The following is a 27,112-nucleotide window of genomic DNA, read 5'->3' on the forward strand; positions in this document are numbered from 1 at the left end:
AAAAGACGTAAATAATAGTGAGCAAAAATGAAAGAACCAAGACTTGTCTGGGATGAATATCTTAACTCACCAGGATGAAGCTTTGCTTCCTCTTGCAGTTTCTTTGCGTGACAGTGAACTGATATTCTCCTAGTTTGCAGCTAACTGGACTCATAKCTGTCTGATGGCCTTGCCATCAAAGTGGGAACAGGGAGTCCTTCCTGGAGAAGGGTGTCCTGCTGTGATGGAAGAAACCTCTCAAGCTGGCAAGACTGTCATTTCCAGCCACTGGGACACGCACTAACCAGGGAACTGTAGGAAAGGAAGACAAAGCAAGCAAACACTGATGTGTACTATGTAAGCTCAGAGAGCTCTCCTAGACCGAGTAAGTATCAAGTTCAGTTCAGTATTTAGAGAAATACCTAGTTTTTAAGTTGGGCTCATGTGTGAGATGGCAAGAAGCTGTCTTACCCTCTAATTTTTCCTCTYATTTCACAAACTGCTTCTCTGGACCTTGTGCCTTGCCACCCTTGACAGTTATGCATCTGCATTGAATTTTTTATCAGTAGACTCACTTTAAGATATATTSTTTTAAGTACAACACACCTTGTCTTTCAGAATGATCAAAAAAAAATACACTAAGGGCCAGACTTCTGCAATTTTGAAGCCTATTCTTGGCCTTCTCTAAAAGAACTTTGTGTAGGCATTTTTTGCAGTAGGTGAAGAATAGACATTTTTCTCACATCTGCAATAGTTGTCCAAGGTTGTTGGTAATTCCAGGCTAGGTAATATTCTACTCATCAAAAGCAACACCTAAACTCAACACCTAAATGTCAAACAATACAAGATAGAAATTAAACTACTCCACTTTTGAAGGACTCATCCAAACCTGTGTTCTCAGATCCAAAAAAATCCCTTGTTCCAGCCCCTCCTTGCAAAATCCTTTGTCTTTTCTAGCATGGTCCCCTCAGACAAAACCTTGCCCTTGTGCCAAGTAGATTGATCAGTTCAGGTTCTGTTGAATCTAGATGTGAAAGTCAGGCAAGACAGCCTTCACTAAGTATGTTTAACAGCAACAGCCATCATGGCATTGTATCTTCATCCTTCTGGTCTAGCTCTGGCTAGAACCTCCTTACCAATGGCATAAACCTCACATGATCAAGCTTGGTGATAGTTCTACCATCTCTAGCTGCACCTGAGTTGAACTTTTCATACAGAGCTTTTCTGATTTTGGCYTCTACCAGTATCAAAACTCCTGCATGGATAGATATTGAGCCAAGAGTTCAAATATGACAGGAATTTCCTAAATTTCTGTCAAAGGAGGAGCTTATATGCAAGCATGGTCTGACATCTTCACCCTGATATTTCTTCTTGAGGAGTGGTCCATAGCTGAGGCTGATGACACTATCGCCGTGATATTTAGGGTGGAAGAGGCTTTCATATCTGATGCTGTCCTGGCACCCTAGCCCTGATATCTGTGAGGGAGGTGTGCATTTTTGAGGTTGCTCTAAGACCCTCCCTTCACATGGGGATTAGAGGAGGGGTCCATATTTGAGGTTTCCATCTAGATCCAGTTGTCTCTGAGGCTTTTACAATGTGCAGGAGAGAGATATTATCTGTTAGAAGTGAGGTCCACTTACCATGACAGCCCTGACATCCGGACGTTCCCAGTTTGCTATTCCTGGCTCTTCTGCAGAAAGGCTTTTTAGCCTGGGACAAATTGCTCAGCCCTTCTGTGGCCTCCTCTCCTTGTGTGTATAATGGAGGTAGCAATATTTTTCTTTCATAACAACCTATTTGCAGACTGGCATTCTTAAAATATGCCATGTGACGACTTGAGGAGGAGTGGTGAATGTTAAGGAAAGGGTGTAGCTTTTTCCTCTTCACCAGCACGATCTGATTGAAGGAACTGGAAGTGTTTTTTCCAGTCTGGAAATCCAGTCATCTCAGCACAACTCTCTTCAAAACAAATGGGAGCCGGCGCTTCCTGTCTTCCCGCTCTCTTGTCGGGAAGAGGAGGGCATGCTTCGTGGTTACAGCACCAGGTTTGGGTCTGGAGGAGGCTTCTGTGAACAAGACGCTTAGAGCAGCTCTGCAAGAGCACCGGGCAGGGGTGATCTGGAGGGCCACAGTTGCTTGTATACAGACAGTTTTGCAAAGATTACCACTTTYGAGAAGCCTCAGAGATACTTTGAGAGAAAAACACCGTGGTTTTTATCACCCCATTTTTAAAGTATTCCAGGACTTTCTATCCCCCTTTTTTTTTATTTTTTCCAGCCTACTCTTCCTTCTTTATATAACATCACTTCTCTGTTTACACCTTCCTCATGCGCATACTAGGGAGCAGGGGCAGCACGAATGTGCAATGAGCAGCTCTCTGCAAAGCTAGAGAAGCYTGYGTGCACGTGTGTGTGTGCTCGCAAAGCTCCATCACTTTTGTCTTAYCCGTAATGCCAGCTTACAGCACTGCTGCAATAAAAGGGGTCGCTAAGGAGGAGTCACTTTTCATTTTGATCCCCKCAGAGGTCAGTGCATCCAGGGGCTGCAGGAAGGGGAATGGAAACTGTAACATCAGTTAAGCTGCTGGAAAGCAGTCCAGGAAGCCATATGCTTGGCCACACCAGCCATCAGTGCACTCTTCGATGCAGCTTGGGGCTCCTAAATGTCACCATGTTGGTTGGGACACAGTCTGTCCCCTCTCCCCTGTGTGGTGGTGCAGCAGAGCTGCTCTGCACTGCCTTGTGCAGGACTGGGTGCCTGTCTCCTGGGCCAGGTGCTCGCAGGCTGCAGTGTCAGATATTGAAGAAAACCCAGGATGAGACTGACAGCTCTATTGGGCTGCCTCTAAGTCAAATGATTTTAAAAAAAGCTGACTCAAAACAAGTGTTTCCAACCTGCCCGTGGGCCAGTGGCAGCCAGCCCAGCTGCCGCCTGAACCCTGACTTCTCCAGAACTGCTCTGCAGCAGCCAGAGMTGGCTTAGCTCCTGCCACCCACTGATGCAAGGAGGAAATGCATGTGCTTCCATTAATGTGTAAAAAACAGGGCTGGAATATATCTGCCTTCTCTAGCGCTCAGTTCACCGGTCTTCCCTGTGATGATGGCTGTGTCCAGGCTGGGGGGCAGCTTGTGTACAGGGCATAAGAGTCCTAATTTTAGATCAGAGAATGAAATGCTGATTCAAAAGGTCATTGGTCTGTACCAAATCCCATCTGGCCTSTATGACTGTAACAGTGTCATGTTTAGATTTGGCAGGACTAGCCAGGACATCCTTTCTTTACTGTTACTTTCTCCCAGTCAAGCTACCTCCCCTGTCACATGAGTGTGTTGCACAGGGGCACTTGTTTCTATGCAGAAGTAAAGACTGGCCAGGAACTCCCCAGTAGACTTCATCACGGTGATCGGAAGTTCTTGAAGTGGGAAGTATTGGGGGAAAATAAGTGGAAAATAACAAAAGCAGTACTTCCTTTTGAGGTCTAACAAGCAAGACACCAAGTGATTCTGAAGTTTTGAATTTTCTTTTGTTTCCTCAAAGTTTGCTCATTGCTGTTCTCAGGCTCCCTCCTGCTGGGATTTTCTCATGTCTCCAAGCAAACGCAGGCTTGGCTAGCAATACAGAGGGAAGTTTCCAGGGGAAATCCAAGTGGCTGTGAGGATTCAATAGCTTACATTTCAAATCCTCTGAGTCAGGAATGAATTCGTCCGTTATTCTGCACTGTTGAAATCAACAGAGTTTTTGCTGTTGAATTTACTGGCACTACAGAAAGCTTCTTTATCTTTTAATAAATAAAAGYGTATTCCTGGTTGAGATTTACAGATCTCCTGAGGACTGCAATTCTAACTGATCTTTCAGAAAAATAGTCCTATTTCCCCAACAGCTAAAGAATTCTGCTAGGTCTTCTGGATTATAACGCTTTTTTTTGTCTCCATKTGTCCCRGAAGCACCAGCCCTACCAGCATGGGTTACATAGTTTGTACATATTTGATCTTGTGGGAGTTGTCCCATTAGCTCAAAGGCCAGACATAGATCATTCACAAAGTGCTTCTGCCTGGCATGAAGTTGCCACARTATTTCTAACATTTCCTACATAGAACAGAGTATACAATGAAATAAATAAAGATCAGCAATAGATATCAAAAACGATATTCTGATGTCTATTTAAAGGCAGTATTTTGGATGCAGTGTTTAAAGGTATCCCTGATGCATGTACTTCTAACTTCTTCTGCCTGCGTTACAACTGAGCAGCTTCATTTATAAGAGGTTGAAGGGGTTGTTGCCTATAATATTAGATATGCCCTTTTTTTTAACTRTGGAAAAGAACATTCCCTTTAGGATCCTATTTAGTATACCATATGAAAACATTTTCTCAGAAATTGAGCTGCAAAAGCAGCAGTTAATTCATTTTTTGTCTTATGAATAAAACAATGCAATCTAAATCTGTATAATAAGCCCAAGATTAACTGTTTGTGGAGAAAGTGGAGAAATTGTATTCGGCATTTGCAATGGATTGCAAATAATTCTGAGAAATTGAACAATATTATTCAGTTCTGCTACTTGTGTGTCCTCAGCTTTGTAAAATCAAGATTATCTCCTGCTTTACGTGTTTAGTAACAAAGACAGACACCCGTTCAAGTGTCCTTACAGCGCTGTAAGCAAAACAAGTCCTTTTTTATTAACACACTCAAACCTTGAGCTGTTTCAGCATTTAGTCACTTGTAAAGGGCATTTCAACGGAAATGAGAAATGCCAGACCCGAGAGTCAGGACCAAAAGCGGGGGAGATGTGGTGTCCAGGTACAGTGGGAGGAGGCAAGCAGCAGCTCCCCATGTGCTGTTGGGCAGTTCTCTGCGTAGTAGCTCAGAGATGTCAAGCATGGGATTGCATATCTGCAGGCTGTCTAGTAAGCACTTTCTTAGCCACATTCCCAAGTGTCACCGTGTCAGAGGACACATCCCACTGAGAGGGGGCCACAGAGATATTGGCTGGGTTTGCAAATACTGGATCTTCTTCTCCAGGTTGTTTTTTCCCCTTGGATGGAGTAATTGGGACAAATGCTAGGTCACAACCTGGTAAAATGTCCCATTGATTTATTTTTTCTTGTATTTGAATTTGGTTTTGTGCTGTTTAGTAATGAATAGATGAACAAATTACATTTGAAAAAAAGAAAAAGAGAGGCATTAAAAAAAAAAAAGAAGAAGAAGAAGGAGAACTGCAGAGAAGAGTTGCAGATGTGATGCTGCAAGGCTGCGCACCAGGTCTTAAGCTCCAGATGCACTGTTGGGATAGGAAGAGTTGCTGGACCAGAGCTGTGTGGAAGTTTGCTTCCTCCTTCACCTTTCTCCGGGCTGTGATATCCTGGTGGAAATAGAGGCAAGTGGAGGACTGAGCTTYAGGTTAACTCCAGAAGAACGTGTATGGGACGAGCAGCACAAAGAGTGCTTCATGCCTGCCCTCCTTGTTTCTTGCTGTCTCCCCTTTGCCGTTCATGCGCTGTCACGAGGACCTGGTCCATCACATTCAAATGAAGCTTCCTGAGCCAGCACAGTGTCTTGTGCATCCTCAGGCAGCTACAAGCAATTGTTTCCAAATAATAGTCATAACCAGAGCTTGCTGGGATAACTTTTTATCACGGACAAATCTAGCCTGGCCCTTGAGAGGCTTTTATTTCTTTTCACATGTTTCATTTAATATAGCACACACGTCATTCCAGGATGACTAACCAGCTGCTCAGCAAGAACTCACAACGGGTGGATTCAGCCTTGAGATTACTAAGGGAAAAACTCATTATGGGCAATTGCTAGTGCTCAAGGCCTGTTCCTTTAAAGGGCTCTCAAGACGAAAGCATGTGTGATGCATTCTAGCACTCTAATCGGAGATGCTAGAAGAAGATGATGGTCCATGCGTGCAAGTGACATGCTTCTTCAGATAAAAGCTGATGAACTTTTTGGCCTTGCCCCTCCTAATGAATTCCTAGTGATTAATTCCATTATTGCCTGTTACCTACTCAGTGAGATTCTGTTCCTACTGCAATTACTTCAGGACATATTTTTGCCAAGTTTCACAAAAAGTTCTGGAAAGTTGTGAGCTCCCTCATCTAGCATTTTATCCCTTGCTCAAGATGCTAGATTTTTATGATTACTTGATTTTCYTTAATTTCTTTTCTGGGATTACCTGTACTGCCCCGTTTGAAATGCACATGAGAAAGGGAGAGAAACTCTCCAGTCTTGGGCTTACTGTGGGTGCTCTGTGTCACCGTGRGCACAGCTCCTTGCTATCTGTCTCCTCGTATCTGAAAAGAAACCAGCGCTTGGGTGCTGGCTGGTCATGGCTCCACCATCTTTACCATCAGTATGGCACTAGCAAACTGCAGCATTACTGTCAGCTCTTGTCAGTGTTAGTAGCCCAGTGGCTTATGTCATGAACTTGCTGCATCTCCAGGGTTTGTAGGATCCTGCAGGTCCTCTGGGTTGTCCTCTACTGCCAAGCACGACCAGTGATACCAACAGATCACTAGCAGATATCTGTCTGGCCTGTTGCTAAAACCCAGTTGTTCTAGAGATATTATACTGTCTTCAGTGCTTCAGCCTCTTCATCGCTAAGAACATTTTTGCTATATCTAATCAATCTCTCCTGCGGTAGCAGAAGCTCATTTCTTCTTCTCTTATCTCCACAGAAAATGGAGAGTATTTTATTCCTTTCCTTTTGCAGCAACTTTTTAATGGATTTGAAGATCATTGTGTCTGTCCTCTGAATCTCTCCTGGAAAAACKTTTTTAGTCCATAGACTGAAAAAAGTTGAAGACCACTGCTCTGCACTGACTGACCAGTGTTAAGCAGTCCCACTGTTCTTTGTAGATTGTTTGCTAGGCCATTCTTGTTTTCTGGACTTTCTCTGGGTTACCTGCACATTTCTTCTAATGGCAGCACAACAGCTGAGGCCTTTCCAGTGGCTGAGCGCAGCAGAAGGATTGCTTGGCATATCTTATTAAAAACTCCCCTTTGCACATTCTAGCTTGATTTGCTTCTATAATTGTGCACCACTGTTCACACAAAGGCAGTTTCTTCTCATCTAATGTCAGTCTGCCCCCAGCCCTGGGAACCGAGGCATGATCCTTCATCCTATAATGAAGTTCATGGCAGCTTGCCCATCCCAAAGCTCATTACAGAAGTCAGGCTAAAGACCCGCTTATGCTGCCAGACACAATTTCATGCTGAAATGTGGTGTATTTATTCCAAACATAAACTGAGCCCAGTCAGACATTTGGGACTAAGGTGCTCATCTTGGGTCTGTCATTAACCTTCACCGCACCATTTGGCAAGCAATGTGACTTCTGAATCAACCTGTGTATCTAAGAAAAATCTTACAAGGGTATTTTGAGAATTGACATGTAGATAGTATCAAGATGGCACAAATAGTACAACAGCTTTTTCCTAGAGGTTTCTCTACATTACATTTTACTCCTTTTGGGGGGATAATGCRTTTGGATGACTTTATATGAATTTATATAAATTTCCAGTGCTATATTGGAAGAATATCGGAGGATATTTACAATGGTCTGTTTGACAGGGATTAGTACAAAAAGTAAAAGTTTGTACTTACTCAGTTTCCTCAGAGAAGTAAGTTATATGGCAGTGGCACTAGAGGAAGTTCTTCTGGTAGTTCTTCTCTAAAAGTTAATCTTAAACTACTTTTGCCACATACAGATTACACTGGTCTTTTCTGGTTTCCCCATACTTTCTTATAATTGCTAAAGTAAATAGTTCAAATCTAATAAACACTATGGTAATCTAATTGATCTCTTGCAAAGCTTTTGTGGGAGAGGTGGGCCAGTTCTCGTGCTGTTTATTGTCATCATCAACAGTGTTATGTAAAAATTTCGATAAGGGATGGACGTGCACAGTGACGCTGAGCAGAACAGCGCTGTTTGCCTTGTGCATGTCCTTTAGTTAGACCAACGCACTGGCAACCAAACCGGCTGCCTTTGGGGCAACAAATCTACACCTGACAAGGTTCCCAGGAGAAATTTCCAAAATAAAGAAGATAAAAGTTCGCACCAGTGCTTTGGAGCACTGTCTTATATAATCCCCTAAATATTTAAGCTTAAAACTAATACATCTTTGCTTTTCATCCACCTCTGCGAAAATAATGTCCTCACACCTGTTTTCTTCCYGGCTGTGTTTGCTGAGCGGTGTTAGACACATTTCCTTGCTTCCAACGTGGATGTAATATTGCAATCCATTTCTCATAGAACATCCTCAGTATTTTAAACTGCTTTAGAGTCCTGTGCTGAAAGAAAATCACACTGCAGGGAGGTAAACATAGCTGCTGCTGTGTTAAAAAGCCGTGTTTGGAATATTTGCTACTGATTGATTAGGATTTTCAGTTCATCAATAGCCTTTTGTGTTTTCGCTGCGTTGTCTTGGTTTTTATTCCTTTCTTGCTTGGAATACTTTTCTCATCTTAAAGCAGCAGTTATTTCCTTTCCTTGCAGAATATTTAGCAATTTAGTGTAACAGTGAAATGCAGTGCCTGAAACCTAAATTCTGCTACATGGATATCTGCACACCGGTCAGGGTGTCTCTGCTGGTGGCGAGGCACRGACTGGAACAGGGAGTGACGTGCGCAGGCACCGGTGCGCAGCCACCAGCGCGGCCCGGGAGAGGAGCGGGGGTTGAGATCGCCCATCACAGCCTGCACCTCTGCAGGGGGACCGGTCGCAGAGGATTGGCAARCCTGGGGACGGCCGATCTGGTGCTTTTCCAACTCCTGGTGATGAGCAACAGAGGAGCCGCGCTTGGTTTCCGAGAGGAGAAGAGAGTCAATGAGCTAAATTGCTTAAATAGGGGCACCCAAAGGTCTGTCCTGGATGGAGAGCCACAGCCTGTGAGCCACCCTGGCTGCAGGCTTTATTTTCTTGGACAGGGAGTACTTCAAATACTGTTTTTCAGCCCAAATCAGAAACAAACCATATTCTGAAACAGCAAAGACATCTGAAAGAAAAAATATCTGTCATACCCACACAGTGCTGTGAACTAGGCCAGATCTCCCCCTAAAATGCAGAGTGTTTACTTCTGAAAAACTAAACCTGGCCAGAATTTTGTTCTTCCTTTTACTCTGATACTTTTGAGAAAACCTTATTCACTGGAGGATGCACTGCATTTACAGACCCTCTTATGCAGTAGCTTGGGCTTGTCCAGAATAAGCATGAGCTGTGTCTTCTGGATGGCGAAATACAACTGTTTGCTCCAGTAAGCATAGGATTGATGATGGAAAGCAAAGAGAAATAACAAACAGAGGAAATTAATAGAATAATTTAGCTCTTTGGCACTTTCCTACAAGAGCGACGTATTTCATAGTAAAAGCCCTAGGGGCCTTACTTTTACTCCATCGGAATGTGAAATATGGCCCTAATAAACACTCGATGTTTCACAGAACGCGTTGGCAGAGCAGTTTGGAGAGCACAGCCCCCTCACTCAGATGTCCCCCCAGGAGCTAGCCTTACAGCCCAGGCCAAGCGCCCTCCTGCTGGGGAGTGACATGATTCCCACTGATTCTGCTCAAGTGAGCATCAGTGGCAGGGTATGGACTGAGGTCCTGACCAGATGGGGTAAGCGTTTGCTCTAGAGTAAGTAGTGGGGAGAGCAGAGGCTTCACAGAGGTTAAAACCTCCTCCTGCACTTGGGTGCTGGCTTGCTCCTCAGCAAACCTTAGGGCATTCAAAGACTCTGCTGTCATGAAGGTTTCTCAGATTTCTTCTCTAAGCCTCAGGCTGCTGCAGTCTGGCAGTGCCCCTGCATGGGCTTGTCCCTGAGCTCATAGGCAGGCTGCAATCCAGGATGCCAGGGCGCAGCATCCAGAGCTCAGACTGGCTCCCAAGAAAGGCTCTGATAAAAATCAAACTGACAGGTTTCATTTCCCTGCTGTTTCTTGAGCATGAGCACAAAATGCAAGTCATAACTCCCAGCCTTCCTCTGCAACTTCAGGGCCACACATGATTTTTTCAGAAGGAAAACTGAACTCCTTACCTAATGCTAGTGCCAAGTAGCTGGAGCATGAAAAAAACCAACAGTTCTGGGGAGAGACCTACATTAAAGCTGTTAGGTTGACAATCTAGTATACCTTTAATGCACTTGAGAAAATAATTTCCATGACGAAGATGCCTCACATGATGTGCTTGGATCAGAGAGCATACAGGATAAAGGACAGATTCTGACAAACCAAAACTCCTGCTGACTGGACTGGGTGCTCCAGATCCTGCATCTTTAGATATCTCAGATTGAAGATGCCAAAAYTGAATTCCCTTTCTTGTCTCCCCAAGCTTGTTGATGCTTTTGATGCTAGATATAAATCTCTCAGCTCTGATGTACTTCATTCTGCCAGGCTGGGAGATGTAGCTCCCACACAAGGGAGTGGGATGATCCATACCAGTAAAGGTAATATGAGTTTAGCCTCCTTGCCTGCCTTCAGATCCTGAGGCAAGGAAGGGTAACTCCAAGCATTGTTGAGCCTTCACGCACCTCCATGGAGGCAGCCAGGAACTGGAACATTAGTTTGGTCTAGACAACCTGGCCAAGACCCCTCTTTGGTGGTCATTCTCCAAAAGATATGGGATGCTATCCCCATATAGATATGCAATGTTTGGGATTTTCCTCATAAACATACTGCAGTTAGGAGTATCCTGGATTTCTTTTGCRAGGGACTGTCTTCATCCCAGGCTCTCTCCCTTGTGATCCACTGGCAGCAGGAGGAACACACCCAGGGCTCAGTCAAACCCCTGTCTCTGTCAGAAGATGCTGGCTGAAGTACAGTTTGTCAGCTWTTTGAGAAATAGCTGTTTAACTGCCCATCAAATCAAGTTTCTCCCCGGAGCTGTGGGCAGGTGATATTCACCCACAGAAGAGCTCTGCATGCCTAATGTGAAATGCRGATGTTACATCACTTCTCATTCTCTACAGCAGATATAGAGAATCCCAGAGCTGAGGACATGCCAGGATTGTTGTAGTCAGCTAGTATGACTTGATGAAGGATGTAAGGCAGAAAATTTCTCCCAGGATTTGCTGTATCAAGCTCAGAATTTATACTAAATCTTCAGAGTCTTCTTTAGAAAACACCTYACCTTGACTGTAGAGACATCAAGTCTGCCATGTCTATTATAGAGTTTTGTTGTGTGATGAATATCTGTGAGTTAAAGGTAGACTCTGCCTTTCTTATCTATCCGAGCACCTCCCTTCGCCTGTCATCGGTGCCTGCTGCTCACATGGGCTGAAATTTGTTCAGATGAAAACTGGGGTAAGGGATGTGTAAGAGAATCATTGCTGATGCTCTAAACTCCCACTGTCTGCAGCAGACAAATTAGTCTTCGGGACTGTGTCACATCCACATTTATCATATTAATTGGTAGGCCTTAAACATATCTCCATACAGAGTCTTGGATTAATTCCTCCAGAGGCAACCTAAAGCTTAAACTGAGTTTAATAAAATCAGCTCTGCACAGCCACAGGCTGTTGGATGTTTCTCTCTGAAGTCTCCCATGCAGGCGCTGGATGTGATGTTTTGGACCCTTCACAGCATTAAAACCAGTGTTGTTCTACTGGTGTCAGTGGGGTGATGCTGGCTTACATCAAGTGAGGACTGGATCCAAACCACCACACCTGTTTGGCTTAACATTTACAGTTTCATATTGCAGACAGATTGCAGCAGCTTCATCAAAGTACAYTCAAATGTACAAGAACAAGGTCTAAGGGAACATCAAGTAAAACACCTACTTTCTGCTCTCCAGCTGTAAGCTTTGGGCCAAATCTGAACCCTGTCTGCAGCAAAAGAAAGGTCTGCTCTCCCTGGCCTACTCCGCAGGTCTGCTTGACCACTGTCCACAGCTCTAGTTTGTGTGATGAGAGAAGGGCCTTTTCTGCTTGGAAATAGCTGCAGAGCCAAATGATCTGGTAATTTCCACCATCATCCCTGCCACCTGCCCAAGGGCAGAGGGAACCTGGAGTCTGCCTCCCTGCCATGCATGACATGTCCAATCCTGAGACATCTGTGCCCACAGAAAGGATGTGATGGCATGAGCAGGTCTTGGGTCAAACACAAGTTTTGCAAGGCAGTCCACGAGTGAGGAAAATCTACTGAAATGCCAGAAGGCACAAGGGCTGTGAGACCTGTCTTGGAGTGGACCATGTGCTGCACATCTTGACTGTGGGGTTTGGTTACCCTCCAAGAGTGTTGTGCCCTCTTCTGGCAGGTACCAGTCTGTGGCATCAGATCACAGTGTCACTGACTTTATGTCATGCCAGCTCTACCAGCTGGTTCACAAAGAAGGAAGTAAGACTTGGGCTTTACGACATCACAGCCCAAGCTCTGCTCCCCTGTTGCTCAAAGACGGTAATTATGAAAGAGGCTTTTCCTCTGTTGCTGAATAATTACGCAATACACAGCCTAGGCCATAATATAGCCCTGAGTGAACTTCTTTTGATTCTGTCCAATTCACTGAGAAGAAACTCAAACTTGGACCAAAGAACAAAGCAGTCTCCTAGTGATATAAGTGGTGTATTCAGCCCAGAAAGGACATGTTGCTAGAGCTGCTGCTTGGAGGCATTTGGAGGATGTTGGTGTCTTGGCATCTCTGCTGCGTTTGGTTTTTGAGCTCAGAGGTCCTTCCTCCACACCAACTAAGCTTTTGAAGAGGAATAAAGCAGATTTGGGATTATGATGTAGAGGCAGCAAAAGAAGAGGTAGAACTTTGATTTCTGTTTTGRTTGTCTTTTAGAAACAGCTGATGACACTTGGAGCATCGATTTCGTCAAAGAGCGTGTTGCTAGTCCCACCACCGGAGCTCTCCTGCAGATGGTATCCTTGCCGAATGATCGCCAATCTCTTGGCTCGCCCCAGGCCTCGGAGTCCAAGAACTGCCAAGATGTGCTCCTTTCTGTGAAAAGCCAAACAAGACCATGCGTGTTCATGGAGAGCAAAAGCCAGTCAAGAGGTAAGTGACAACCAGTGACAGAACAAGGCAACAGCAAAGCATCTGGCAGGTCCCCATCCCTCCCAAGCCTACAACCTACAAGCAGAGGGCTTGCAGAAGCGAGGCATTTTGGGGGTGGGCGATGAGCAACGAGGCAAATTTTGCCTCAGACCTGCTGTTTAATGCTTTATCCAGGAAGAGTCCCTTCATTGTAGGGGAATAGTGAGTTACAGTGTGAATGACACCAGGGAAAGAGATCGGCAGCCTCCAAGGCTGTCCAGCAAGCTGAGCTGGGCTCCTGGCTGTCCCCAAAGGGAAAACAGCACCTCCCTGCTGTCAGTGCCTGTGGGAATTTCCTCCTTCATCTGTGAATGCATGCAACATCTTTYGCAGGTTTTCCTGAGAGGCTGCAGACCTTTTAATTAATGATTACTTTGAGTTAAACACTGGAAGTGCTAATATCTGGGAAGCTGACAGGCACTAATTACATTAGAGCTAGGAAAAAGAACATGAAAACACACTCTGTTCCAATAATTTCTRTATATATAGCTTCAGCAACATCTCTGAGAGCTCAAGGGATGCACTGAAGAGGCATGARGAGGAAACAATGAAGGTTTGGCAGGTTCTGCCTCACTTTCCAAACTTAATTGTTGAAAAATGACGTTGCTCAATAATGGAAAGGCAGGAAATAGATCAAGCAAAAGGATAAACCTTTAAATCTGTTTTGAAAATTATGAAAAGTAGCACAAATTCCAGCTCTGCAAATGGCTTTTCTGCCTGGAGAATTATTTCCAAATAGCTAATTTTGACCAGTCCTCATTTACCCACCATCCCTCCTATAACAGCCATTGCTTCCTTCATCAGCTTAATCTGGTAATTAGGATCAAGGCATTCTTTTTGTGGAATAAGTGTACTCATCTGGAAAATTACTTAGAATAATTCTTCTTTTTTAGGACTATGTCTTGAATTTCCCCACACAGATAAACCCAAAGCATATCTTATCCGTTCGATTTAAATATGTATATGAAGCATTCTGAGCCTCAGTTTTGGGAAAGGGAAATAGATTTAATGTCATTTTTTTCTGAATATCTGAGGGTCCATTTCAAAATTCTGAGCAACCTTTTTGATTTATGGTTTACACTGATTACATAAATGTTATCCAGCTGTAAATCTGTAACCCAATGCAAATGCATTTGGTCTTTATTTGAGATCATTGTGATGAAAAGTTTCTTGTGAACTGTACTACTAATATTCCTTCTCAGTGGTCATCAGAAGAACTGTAGAAGAGGGGGTGACTTCTGGCATGCAGCTGCTCAGCCATGCACAGAACTAGTTWATTAGCTTATTTATTTTTTTAGTAATCCTAAGTTTTGCAGATGCTGCTTTGGAACAGCAAATGAAAAGAACAAAAGGAAGAATTTGGAATTTATTCTAGCAAAGTTTAGTGGTTGTGTTGAGTCCCTTTCAGAAGCTGCAGATGAACTGTTTCAATGTCTACTGCTCTTTGATGTCTGAGCTGGGGAACAGGAGACAAAATGTTTGCTCCACASTGGAGGCCTGCAAACTGGCAAGCTGTGCAAATGTGAGTAATCTACCAAAAAGCAATCTGGAGCTTTAAAGTGAAACATGACTTATTTGGAGCAATAAAATGAAAAGATTTTTGAATTAACTTGTGTGTGCTACAGTATCTATCAGATGGCGGGTGGGGGGAGAAAAGGAATACAGCCACTGAGCAAGAAAAATAAGAATGTATTTCCCCTATTCCTGGCTACTGGCACTGAGGAACAGCCTCTAACGTGCCAACAAATCCAGATCAGAGAAACTCATGAGCTTGGCCAAGGCACAGGAGTGAACTGGTGTTGTCCAGGGCAGAACTGCTGTGGCAGTTTCACATACCTGATATCTGGATAATCTTGACATAGTTCCATAACGTACTCCTTGATTTTGTCTTTCTTCTTCTCCCCAACTATGTTAGCGATGTGATGTATGGCGGGAAGGAGCCAGTCAGAAGTAGACCCCTACAAACAAACAGTTACACATACAGTGACTTCAGTGGAAAGCATGACACCTAGAAAATGTCTTTTTGTCTACACTCATGGTAAAGCAGCACAGAGCATTGGCAGGTTATTTTTGCTGTTATAAAACAGTGCTGTTGAGCTGTTTACATTTTTTTTTTCTTTTTATTGTTGTACTATGTGCAAAGTAGAGGCAGAGTTACCAAAGAGGATAGGGCAACCAGGAGAAAAGTAACCCCTATTATTTCTTCCCAGGCCCATGGAAGAGGGAAAGCTCCATAGTCCTCCAATCCCACTGCAGTTACGTCCAGCCTTGTGGGGAAATATTCTTCAAMATTTCCTACCAGAGGCCCTACTTGCGGAGAAGTTTTCGTATTCATCCCTCCAAAACAGTGTAGTTATTGCACAAATTACCCCACTGGTAGCTCTTGCAGCAGCACTGGGGGCTGCGAACTATTGTTTGGGAACTGTTGCTGGAAACTTAATGAGAAAGAGCCCCAGGCGTTAGTGGCCCCAAAAAGTAGAGTGCAGGGCTGTGTGCTGTGTTCGCTGCTGGGAGGTTACTTGGACAGCAGCACTCGGAGGAAGTTCGGACAGGCTGCCCACGGAGAGTCGGGAAGCTGCTGAGGAAGGTGTCTCACCTTGGGCCACCCCAGGTTGGCCGCGGCACTCAAAGGCAGCTCATGTGCCACCCTTGGCTAGGTAACCTGGTGGGATTTTGTACCTGAAAGCCCTAGACACCTGGCTTTCCTCAAGGTCRAACAGGAGCTGTACTGCATTCAACCTTGGCTCCGCTAAAAATCTCAGATTGACACTCAAACAGCAGCAATTTTCTCCTCACTGTGCAGTATGAAAACTACCCTGACTGATGTTCTGTTTATCTCTATGAGCTGCACTTGCACTAGGAATCTTATAGAGGCAAGTTGCATCCGATGGCTTAAGGAAACAGGCCCGTATTCAAATATACAGGATGAGTGTGATCCTACAGTACGTTAACTGTTCCATATAAAGTGCCAGTGGGCCTGAAAGTGCATTAAAACACCAGGCAGTACAATCAGGGAGCCTGGGGCTAAGTGCATACACAAGGCACATGCTCTGCAAGGTGCTGCAGAGTACCTGTGAGTCCACATGGTCACTTAGCCTGCAGGAACCCCCTTGTTTGCTCTGTTTTAAGCACTTTTCAATTTTGCGAGGCTGTCCTCTGCGAGAGCCATGCTCTCACACTCCCCCTACAAGCCAAGGGACCGATGTGCCCAGGGGGACATAGTACGTCTGGGAAAGGTGCACCCCGAGACTGCACAGAGGAAGCTTACGTACCTGATCTATGAGCATGTTATTAAGGATTTTGGCTTCCTGGTTCATCCTTTTGCTCACTTGTTGCCTCATTTCCCCTTTTATTTTCCATCTCGGTTTGATGACCTGCATGATGTATTCCCTCACCACATACTTATGAATGTCACATAGAAGTTCCTGTTTAAAAAAGCAAAAATTGTAACAACTCTCATGGAAATTTATGGCAGAGAGAGGGCAGGGGGAAACCCTCAAGTCTTTAGCAACAACAGCAGATGTAAAGGAGATGCAGGAATGCTGCGCACTGACCAGCATACGCTGCGCAAGGCCAGTGCCAGACAGTTCAGCACAGGACCCACATCCTTGCTTTTGTGAGCTAAGGCAGCGAGCACAAGTAAACCATGAAATGACTCTTTTCCCAGAAATGGCCCATGAYTTTATGTTGGTAATTTGGGTCCCCGCTAATGAAAGAGGGTATTTGGGACTTTTTAACAGTAGGTTTTGATGGTGCTTGCAGATTTTAAATATAGAGCTATTGTTACATACCCATTTATTTCACAACTGTACGGATGTGAAAGGAGCACATAAAGGTATATAAGCATGTAAGCCCRCAATTTATGGAACTACAAAGCTCAGCGGTACCATTCACAGAAGCCTTTTGTTCCTCTTTAATGAAACCAGTTCTCCTATTTAAACTACAGAAAACAAGGAAGTTACTTATTCTCATGTCAGAGTAAGATAATAACTAAAATCTCCAGTGTTGACAGTYCACACTTCTATAAAGAGCTACTGCAGGTTGAGAGGAGCATTTCCAGGCCAGACTGCAGCCTGGCAGTGAAAGCACAACTTCTCTTGTGGTGGGATCTTGGTTTGCTGCACTGCGCATGGGGCACTGGAACAGCCTCCTACCTGCCCGACAGGCTCCTTCATGTGCTGGAGGTGTTCGGAGAACTGCGACACAGCAGACGCTAGCAAGTCTGGCTTCTCAGTAGCTAAAATCCAATCTTTAGTGAGGATTTTCTTAAAGAGTGGCTGAAAAAGACCATTTCATTKATGTCACTGGTAAGATTCAGACTATTTCTAATGCTATTTGGTGAGACTCAGAGAAAGTCCTGGTATCCAGGCAAACACATAAGGTCACATGAGGGACACCCCAAAAAGATTAGTGGCTGGATCCTAATAGGCCATTTGACTAGAACGGGGGACCTAGGTAAAAGCAAACAGCTAAATCCTAAACTGTGACCCTGAAAAACACCTGCCTAACCCAGGAGATGCTAAGTTCCCTGGAAGCCTTTGATCTCCTTAATGAAGATGAGTGGCTTTGCCTCTAACTAGTGTGCTAGTCAAAAATACCCATCTGCCTGCTTACTCTGAGGGGCTTGACTGAAAGACATGGTCAGAGCACTAAAGGCGCATCCAGTCTGCATGCAATGCAATCGTGGTTAATGTTTTCTTCATAACAGCTTGAGAGAGGAGAGCTTTCAAACAGCAGCTCTCTGTTTCTGATGCCTAATAAGAGTGTAGGGAGCAAGGTTCGATTTCTCTCTTTACGTGAGGGAATTCAGACCCACGTCTCTGCTTTCTGCATGAATGCAGGCATGGGAAGAATCACTCCTACTGGGGCTGTTCCACAGAGCAGGAGACATTCCAGGATTTACTGGACACCCACTCAAGCAGGAGATGTGCTATAATCTGAGGCCCAAGTGCTGTTTCATGCAAAACCCTACATGGTGTTCTGATGTTAGCCATCTCCTTGTACATTTATAAAATACTTTAAATCTAAATATCTTAACAGTCTTGGTCTAAATGTCAAAGAGATCTTAAACCTAAATATCTTAACATATCTGTCTTACTCTTCACTAGGAGACACAGCTACTTTTTTGCAAGGTATGATAGCACCGTGTATGACCTAACAAGGCCAGTGCTGAGCATCCTGGTTAGCAGGCTTTCACTTAAACTTTGTTGGATTAAAGGCTTACCTGGGACAGCTCATTTCTTCTAATCTACCAGTTAGATTTATTTAGATAAATAAACTTGTATCCATACCATRTGGATGAAGAAATAGATGTGAATGTTAATTGGAGGAAACCCAGGAGTGGGTAGAGCAGGTTGTGGCTTGCAGCCATGTATGAGGTCTGTAGTGTCACACTGGTTTGCAATAGCTATGGACATGAAATGTTATATGGTACTGAACATGCCAAAAATTATTCCAGTAATCCACTACACCTCCAGGCTTCTCCACCAGGAAAACAAGCTCCTGTTCTCACGGGACTTGCAGGAGTGTCTCTTTTCTCCCTGCAGATCTGAGCATCTGAGCAAGGTCTCACATGGCTTTTCCTTCTGCTCATCGATCTGATGTGGTGGGGAGTAAGTGGCAACTGAGAACATCCTCAACTTGATGCTTTGTGGTCAGTGATGACCTGGGAGTGATTGTACATTTTTATATATGCCCTCGRTACAAGCTACTCTGATCAAGTGTGCCCATCGACTGTTGGGCTGCTTTTGCTTGCCAGCTCCCTAGAATTAAACTGCCTCCACATTGTAACACACCATTATCTGGTAAAGACTTCTCATGGTACCAGAAGGGATTCTCCTAGTGGTTATGTTCAATGTATCCCTTCTCTGGCATATCCCCTTTGTACTTTTCTCAGCTTAGCTCTCGGGATTGCAGTCTATCCTGTCTGTGCTCCATGTCATCTTCCCAATTATTTCCCACACATGCCCTTGCACTGTGCTGCCAGCCCCCTCAAAGACTGTTTCTAAATGCTTTGCCTTTCAGTTCTCACAATGTTGCAGYCATCTTGCGCAATGCCTTGGCTCGACTCCTATGTCCACCCCTTAGGCTCTGATTCAAAACACTGCAGTCGATGGAAAGTCCCCTTGGCCAAGGGGCTTGGCTTAGATCAGAGCAGGGCTCTTGTTGCGTGACTATCTCTGCTTCTGAAAGTCATGTTTGATGATTTAGAAAGTGAGTTAGAATGAGTTAAAAGAGGTAACACCAAAACCTTAATTTCCCCCATCTCTCTTGCTATACTAGCTAGAGCTGGTGGACCCCCAGGCGGCTGAGAGTGGAAAACCTTATCTACAGCTCTTGGGAAGCACAAACTGCATCATAACACCTTGCCTTCTAGCTCTCTTACCACAAGCTTGCCCAGGCCAGCTGACACCAAAGTTCTATCTTCCTCATGAGGAAAGAATTAGTCCTTTTTTTTTCACCATGAAAACATACCAGAAAAATCTCCCTACCAGAATAAACTCTGTTTTATCTGAAGAGGCTGTTATATAGCTTCTGGGCAGGAGTTAATAACAGACCATGGTGGCAGATCTATGAATAAATAACAGAAATTAGAAGTCCTAAAAAATCCAAATCTTTTGATGGAAGGAAAAATGCATCACCAAAGTTGGTTTCCCTTGTCCTTCACTAGAGGTGGGATTTCCTCTGACTGGTTTAACTAAGATGCTGGAGGCCACTAAATATACTTTTCTTTCAGTTGCTGTTACACTGAAATAAACAGCTTATATCACTGTCTATAGTGAAAAACTCCCAGGATACTGGAAGTGTGACTTTGAATCAGGAAGGATCTGTACTGAAGTTGGCATGATGCATTTTGAAGATACCATAATTTTGTACACTATAAAATGAGGTCTAGTTGGAGAGACAAAAAGGGGTCAATAGCCCTCTGTTTCTGCAGTAGTGCTGCACACACTGCTTATGGTTAGGGAATGAGATGGCCAAGATCCTCTTACCTGTGTTTTTGTTCTTAATTTATTAAAAAAAAAGTTTCTGAAGTTCTTTGTCAAAGCTGCCAAAACACTTTGCAGTTCCTCAGTGTTGACCTTAAATATTGTTTGTAAGCCTGACCTAGACAGAGAGAGAGAACACCATTGATTTAAGGTTAGAAAGTGAAATATTATCCTGCTGTAAGCAATTTAGCTTGATTGGTATCTTGGGTATTTTTTAGTATAAACTTGCGTATCTCCTGTACTTCCTCTTGCAAGGTTTCATAGGTCCGAATAAAGACTCTTTTTGCACAATCCTATGCACTTAAAATGATTCAGAACTGAATAACTGTACTCAAGAAAACCTATTTCCTCATCAGATAGGGCAACTCAGCCTTGAAGAGTAATAACCCAGGCCTGTTACTTTTTTACCTGCAGTAACACTTCCGCTAAATGTTCTCCAAACACCTGTGAAAGGTCCCKGCACCAATGGGCTTATGGTGTAAGAGACAAGTAAATAAAGCCAGTTWATGGAAAAAACTGTTAAACCCCCGTGTCCAAGAGGTAGGCTGACTCACTCTACTCAGTATCTTATGGGCAGTGGATGGTGAATTCTAGGGCTGGAAATTTGCGGAGGTGCCTAGGAAAATTGTGCAATTCTGGAAGGTTTCATACTATCCAGTGAGAAAGGAAATACAAGTTCTGAGTAATTAATGAAATCCTCAGCAATATGTGTAGACTCTCAGGGCTCCTGGCTCTGTTCTCACTTTATATCGTTGCTCTCATGTAACATGCTCCACTGAGGGAGCAGCATCTAAATGCTAGAGATCCCTAAGGCCAGGCTGCAAGCTGTCATTAGGGGTTTTGCCCGTGGAAATCTGCGCTTTCAGCCTGGCGGGTGTGGATTTCCTGGGGACCCCAACACCTGCATTATCRCTCTGGTAGACATGCTCACTCCCTATCACATCCCTGCCTGTGCCATCCCAGCCTGGGCTTGGCAGTGTATCTCAGCGTGCCCCCTCTCTCCATGTGAGGATATCTCCCCGTGGAAGGAGGCTGCTCTTCCTTGGATGTACCACATATATATTGCCAGGTACCAGTGCATCCATAAATAGTTACTGCAGAGCACCGTTACTACAGTTCCCTGTTGCTGTTTGGTTACTAGTTTATATGCTTAATACTGAGACTGCCTGGATTAATTAAACTGCTCCAAAATTGGAGAGAAATATGAAGCACAAAAATTTTGCCATACTCTTACTAGATTAACACCAATTGGAGTAGTTGGATTAACTGAGGGATGAGAAACTTAAGGTCTGTCAAATACAATCTCCAATGAACAAGTAGAGAAATCCCAAAGAAATTCTAATTTCTAGTTGAAATAGGCACACAGTTTTTCCATCCTATGCATGTATCCATGATTTCAGTTGTTCTACTGTGCACCTGGTAGGACTTCTGATCTTACAAAGCTTTGTGTGGAAACCAGCGCAAACTCAGGTGCCCATCTCAGAGGACATGGCAGCGAGGCCACATAGGAGTTGTTGGTTCCTGGTCCAGCTGTGTAGGGGCTGGCAGTTCCAGGGGTCTTTCTCAATTACAGTTTCACTGGAGCTAAAGTTSCTGCATGAAGATTTGATTTTGACAAACAGGTAATTTTTGATAAAAGGGTTTTGTCAGGAAATTCCTGCCCTCTTATCAGATTTCCCACGAAAATGGAAAGGTCAGCGTGAGAGAACATTTTGTCAGGAAGAGGTTAGTGCAGACACAGGCTGAGCAGGAGGTTTACTACTTTCTGCAGAGGAAAGGCCTGGCTCTGCTATCAGCTGAATCAGTTGAGTTCAAAATGCAACAAAATGCAACAAAACAAACCTCTTGTCCCAGGCTGAGGGCTCAGATCTGTAACTAAAGCCAAGCTAATGCTGAACACCTGAAGTCTGCATCCAGCATCCCTAAAATCATGCTATCGGGCACCTAGGTGTGTGGTCTTGCTTGTCTCATCYCAGCAACCCAACACCACAGTTGTTATTTTTAACCCAATGCAGGAATAAACCCAGCAGAGCTAATTGAGCACAGGAGTTCTTGCCAACTCCACGTTAGCTACTCCCTTTGCCACCTTACAACTCCTCAGCAGGGAATTAGGGAGCAACTTCCTAAGGAGGCAGGACTTGGATAGAGAAACTGTGCTGGAGTCAGCTGCTCAGTGGGTCAGGTGTTTCCTGGCAGCGTGGGAGAGAATAGCATTTCTGGAGAGACCGTGCCATCTAGAGACTTTCTGACGGTAGTGCTTACTCAGGGCTGGAGCAGCAATACCCTGCGGAAACAGGAATAGCTGCAACATGAAACCCTCTGCACCAGCCTGACCAATATATGACATAYATCCCCTTGTCACTGATCATGCCAGGCAGAAACGCAGGCACGTAAGCTGGAGATAACATTTTCAGTCATGGTAGAAAGAGGAGGGATGGTTGAGGTTTGCCAGAGTGGGGCCATCCAGGGAGCCAATCCCCAGTCCCTGCTCTCCAGCCTGGCTGGCACTGCAAGGCCAAAGGCTGGTCTTTCCAGTAGCCACTTGTGGGGATTGGTCACTGGTTGCAGACCCCCCACCCYCCACCTCAGGAGCTGCTGGCTCACCTCCAGGAGCAAGCATCTGCTAAGTGGAGATGACCACTAGAAACTCAGTGAAAAAACATTTCCTGAGACACGTGTGCTCTCACACATTAGCAACCTGTTTGCTGACCAGGTCAGCCACCAAAGCAGCACACCTGCATGTCAGCGACTGCCCCAGAAGCCAAAGCACCCCTGGGCTTAGTCCTCCCCTCTTTACAGCCCAGCTACTACCTGAAGCCCATGGGAAATTTTCTGACCTGTTGTGGTCCCAGGGACATCACACAGATCTGTAGGATTTGATGTGCCCTCGCCTTTTGTCACCTCTGGGATGACATGACTGGAGCCTTTTTTGAGACATCGGATAAATGAGGACACAACCTTGKCCCTGTTTTCAAAGGCCGCCTGGGGTAGGTTTTGCACAAACCATTTGTAGCTGTAGACAAGGCTGGTGCAAAGCTAACCAGGTAGCCCCAGTGAGCTGTGTCCTGGTGTCTCTGCACATTGTCTTCCCAGGGAAGGTACCATCTCAATGTCCCCAGTCCCTTCTGGCACTGGCACTGAAGGTCTGTGGCAGCTCTACCCTGGGCAGCAGCAGCTGCGGGTGGGAAGCTACAGGGTTGCCTTGTACCGTGGTACCAGGCTGAAGGACCAGACCTGTGGACGCTCACTGCCTGGTACTTTCTGGCATGTCAGGAAAGCTGCCCTCTCCTGGAAGCAGACGCTTTAGCTATACAGAGGGGAAAACCATGCATCAGAGCCCTTCTGAAAGCACAGCATTAAGTAGCTAATTCTTAACATATGCAAAGCCCTAGAAACTGCTGCTACCAGCAGTTATGGCAAAGGTTTATTTGCAGGTTGAGTGCTTTCACAGAATTTCCTGAAGCCTTGTGCCAAAAGCAGCAGTGAGACTGTGCTGCTGGTTTTATATTGCTCAAAAACAAAAAATGAAAGAACTCCCTCTAAAGCTGAAAAAGACAGGCTGAAAATGAGTTGAAAGCTTTCATTCAAGCACCAGATCCTTCCCTGCTTCCGTTTCTTCATCCTTATTCTCAAAAGTATTATTAATTTCTTTTACTGTGAAACCCTTAGGGAACATCCCCACCATGAGGTGAAGCATGGACTAGAGACAGAGCACGKGCATGCAGCACTTGATGCTTCTCATCCCCACTGCAGGCTGCCCAAAGCATCCACACTGCACCTAGGAATACACGAGCTTGGGATATTGCTGGCAGACGGGGCTGCAGGGCACATTTTAGACCAAAGCCACTTGGCWTGTATGAGGGCTTGGGCTGTGTTCAGGCCCATTTGTATATGCTTGTCTCTGAGTGTGTGCTACCTAAATATCATCAGTGAGAGATGAGAGTGGACTAGAAAATGAGCTCTGATCTCCACTTGATCAGCAATGCTGACCCATTCCTAAAAAGCCAAATTCATTCTTGGTGTAACTCAGTTCTTTCCCTGCAATTACACTGAAGGACGTTCTTTGCTGCTGACTCCAGCATGACACTATTTGTTTTTTCCTTGTGATACACTGAGACCCATCCAAATCCCTCCAAGAAACACAGCAGCTTAACAAGGGAAGAGCAGACTTACACCAGGTCATGGAAGCTGTTGATGTAGGCAGCAAAATAGGATGCAAAAATCGGACTGTCTCTGGAAGAGTTCCACTCCATGAATTCTTCCCCAAATCTGCAATAGAAATGCAGGTAAGACTAACTGCAGCAGGACCAGAAACAAGCCGGAACAGGATTATTCACATTCTGTGTACATAAGGATGTCAAAAGATATTCAGTGCTGGCCCAATCTGTCCTCTGTGTATGCAGACTTTTTTTTTCAGTTGTCTTAACATGCATGTGCATTAGAGGGGAATATATAGTAGATAATTATTGGTTTAGTATATACTCACTTGAATGTGTAAGCAGTACAGTTTTGGAGAGATTCCAGTAATCTTTATACATGAAAGCTCCTGGGTGAAATTTCTGACTTTCTTCACTGTAAGCAATTAACTGCATTACTGATACTTGGTCTCGTACATTTGGGCAGTCATTTCTCTGGCTTTTGGGTAACATAACACATGGCCTCTTAAGCACACAAGGAAGAGATTTAACTCAGGGCTCCTTTTACTACAGAAGCTGAATATGAATGAGGCAACACACCTATTCTGTCCCCTCTTATTCTCAGCATGATATATTAGGTATCTGTTTTCTGTGTACTGCAGCTTTTATGGTTTTGACAGTCATCTTACAGTCAAGTCCACACAGACTGCAGGAGGGAGCATGCTCTGGCAGGGGCTTTTTGAGTCTCTGGTGCTTTGTTTCGCTATTGATCCAAAGCAATTTGCTCAGGYTGGCCTTAGCCACTTGCCCTTGCATTTGTTGTTTAAGAGAAGAGAGARATCTTAAGTTTCAGTGACCCTTCCACCTAGGTGTTTTTGCTGCCCTTGTAGAAGGCTTGTGCTTTACACCAATTTTGTTATACAAAAAAAAARGGGGGGGGGAACATCAGTAAATACTACATTTTTTTCTAAAAAAAACAAGGCTTCAAAGCCAAATAGCTAGTTTGAATGGCCCTATTCAGCCAGGATCCTGGAGACAAGCTTAGATAGTCGTGGTATTAAAGATGAGCTTTCAAATGGAAAAGCATTGCCTTTCACATATCTTAAATACCTGTCATTCCACAACTTCACGTTCGCAGAAAGCAGCGTTCATGCTCCCCCACACTTGATTCTGTAAAACGTCTATTAGCAAACTACCCACTCAGCGCCTTCCGGAGGTGTGAAATTTCAAAGGTTAATGCAGAAGTATTTTTAGTCTCATTTTGGAGTTGATTCATGCTGAATGTCCTTTCTCCTCTCCAAAGTGCTGCTCCAGAGAGTGGGTACAACTCCCCTTGAAACACAACCAAGAAGCTGTGGAGGAGGCAGCTTGTAGCTGWCCCAAGATGAGGAAAGGATTACTTCATTTATGAGCCAAAAACCTTTCCTGGGAGCATTCCCAAAGCATGTGACAAGATTTAAGGTCTGGAGCCATAACTCAGGGACTGCTCCCAAGCAGAAAAATACTACATCAGCACAGAGGCAAGTTAATGTGTCCTTCTGTATCTGAGTAAATTTCTAGAAGATTCAGAAAGCAACCTCAATATACGCGTTCTGGACATGGGTGTAAGAGAGAGTTAATGATGAAGGTCTGATCAGCCGTTTCTCTGCCTATAATCATGGGATCCATGAGATGATAACCCTCTAGGCAAGACTTGCTTCCTAGATCAGCAGCCTCAGAAGAGGATATTTATTCAATACTGTCACCAAAGCAGTGCCTGGGCCCACGCCCTGTCAAGTGCTGCTTACTCGTTATTGGCACGGTGAGTGACCAGTGTCCGGCACAGCAAGTGTCCTGAACAGAAGGGGCAGAAATCTCTCTCCAGCCAGCAGCTCCTTCCTGCAGCTATGGCACCAGACTGTGCAACTCGCAAGATTCCCATCTGGGTCTGTTTCTGACTCTGCCTAAATTGTTTTGCAGCTTGCTCATTACTGGGGTTATTTGATCTCTAGTTCTCCTAGGAGCAGATCCATGCCTGCTCAATGCCAACATTTGGCCCAGTGCATGGACCTTTTCCCTGTTTTTCTTACAAACATGGTACTCATTTGGAAGGAATGTGCTACCGAGAGCAGTGATGACCTTGCTATGAATTCATGCAGTTCTGCCAGGCAGAGCTCAAGCGTTTTCATTTCCAGACTTCTGCTGATTGCTTTGGATGCCTTCATGTGCTCTGCGATGATCTAGAAAAGGCAAGACAAAACTCCAATGAATGGCACGAGCATGAGAGAAACCTCCTTTGCAATGATCTCATGCAGCTTTTGTTAATAAAAACATTAATGACTTGCCTAACAAAGAAGGAAAAGCAGACTGTTGCCAGGCATTTTTCATTATTCTCTGGCAATTTTAAAAACAATAATCCAGAATGGGCCAAGACGCATAAACTGATTTATGGCAAAATCATTGCTGTCTAATATACCGGGAGCCTTGTGCTGGCTGAACGTGAGTTACAAGCGTTGTTGACTGGAGCTCTGAGCTGCCCTGATTCMGTTGTTCTCTTCCTGGAGATTTGTGGAGGGCCCAATCCCCCAAATAACACCCAGCGCATGCTAGGGCAAATGAGAGGGAGCTGTCCCCCCTCTTTCCTGGGCGCCAGTGCTGTGGGTGGCTATGACTGCTGGCCCAGCAGGGTCCTGCACAACCACTCATGGCTGTGCTGCCCCTGCTCAGAAGCTCTGCAGTGGTCCCATGGGGAATCCTCGAAATTTTGCCAATGCCCAGACCTGTTCCCAGCCACATTTCTGCAGCTTATCCACTCTGGCCCTTCCCAGTCCTGTCTACACTGCTTCACCTGTGGCTGAAAAGCTGGCCAGTTACGATCCCGCTCTAGTGCTTTCTGTGACATCCTACCCATCTGCTAATCCAATTCAGATCTGCCTTCTTAGTGATCAAAAAACGTATAATATTCATCTATGGAAAATGAGTCATGGCAGCAGGCAAAACTCTTTGAT

At 44.7% G+C, this 27,112-nt stretch overlaps 1 protein-coding gene and 1 long non-coding RNA gene across 2 annotated transcripts in view; one reads left to right on the forward strand and one right to left on the reverse strand.

Moving 5' to 3' along the window:
- The first annotated feature begins 2,014 nt into the window (after positions 1–2,014).
- LOC146588653 (uncharacterized) overlaps positions 2,015–27,112 on the forward strand; it is a 29,608-nt gene continuing 4,510 nt past the window's right edge. The window contains exons 1-2 of the long non-coding RNA XR_014897354.1: positions 2,015–2,092; positions 12,746–12,961. This is a non-coding gene — a long non-coding RNA (uncharacterized LOC146588653). The remainder of the gene's footprint in view (positions 2,093–12,745; positions 12,962–27,112) is intronic.
- EXOC3L4 (exocyst complex component 3 like 4) overlaps positions 12,742–27,112 on the reverse strand; it is a 23,691-nt gene continuing 9,320 nt past the window's right edge. Inside the window, exons 5-11 of the mRNA XM_085317397.1 lie at positions 26,244–26,344; positions 24,163–24,258; positions 19,993–20,107; positions 17,155–17,277; positions 16,273–16,425; positions 14,837–14,958; positions 12,742–12,904 (exon numbers count right to left, since the gene is read on the reverse strand). Of these exons, the coding sequence (XP_085173523.1) occupies positions 12,742–12,904; positions 14,837–14,958; positions 16,273–16,425; positions 17,155–17,277; positions 19,993–20,107; positions 24,163–24,258; positions 26,244–26,344 (873 nt within the window). The remainder of the gene's footprint in view (positions 12,905–14,836; positions 14,959–16,272; positions 16,426–17,154; positions 17,278–19,992; positions 20,108–24,162; positions 24,259–26,243; positions 26,345–27,112) is intronic.

The sequence above is a fragment of the Rhea americana genome, unplaced genomic scaffold (genome assembly GCF_003343005.1).
Source record: "Rhea americana isolate MKP2758 unplaced genomic scaffold, rheAme1 scaffold_5, whole genome shotgun sequence".
Classification (NCBI taxonomy): Eukaryota; Metazoa; Chordata; class Aves; order Rheiformes; family Rheidae; genus Rhea; species Rhea americana.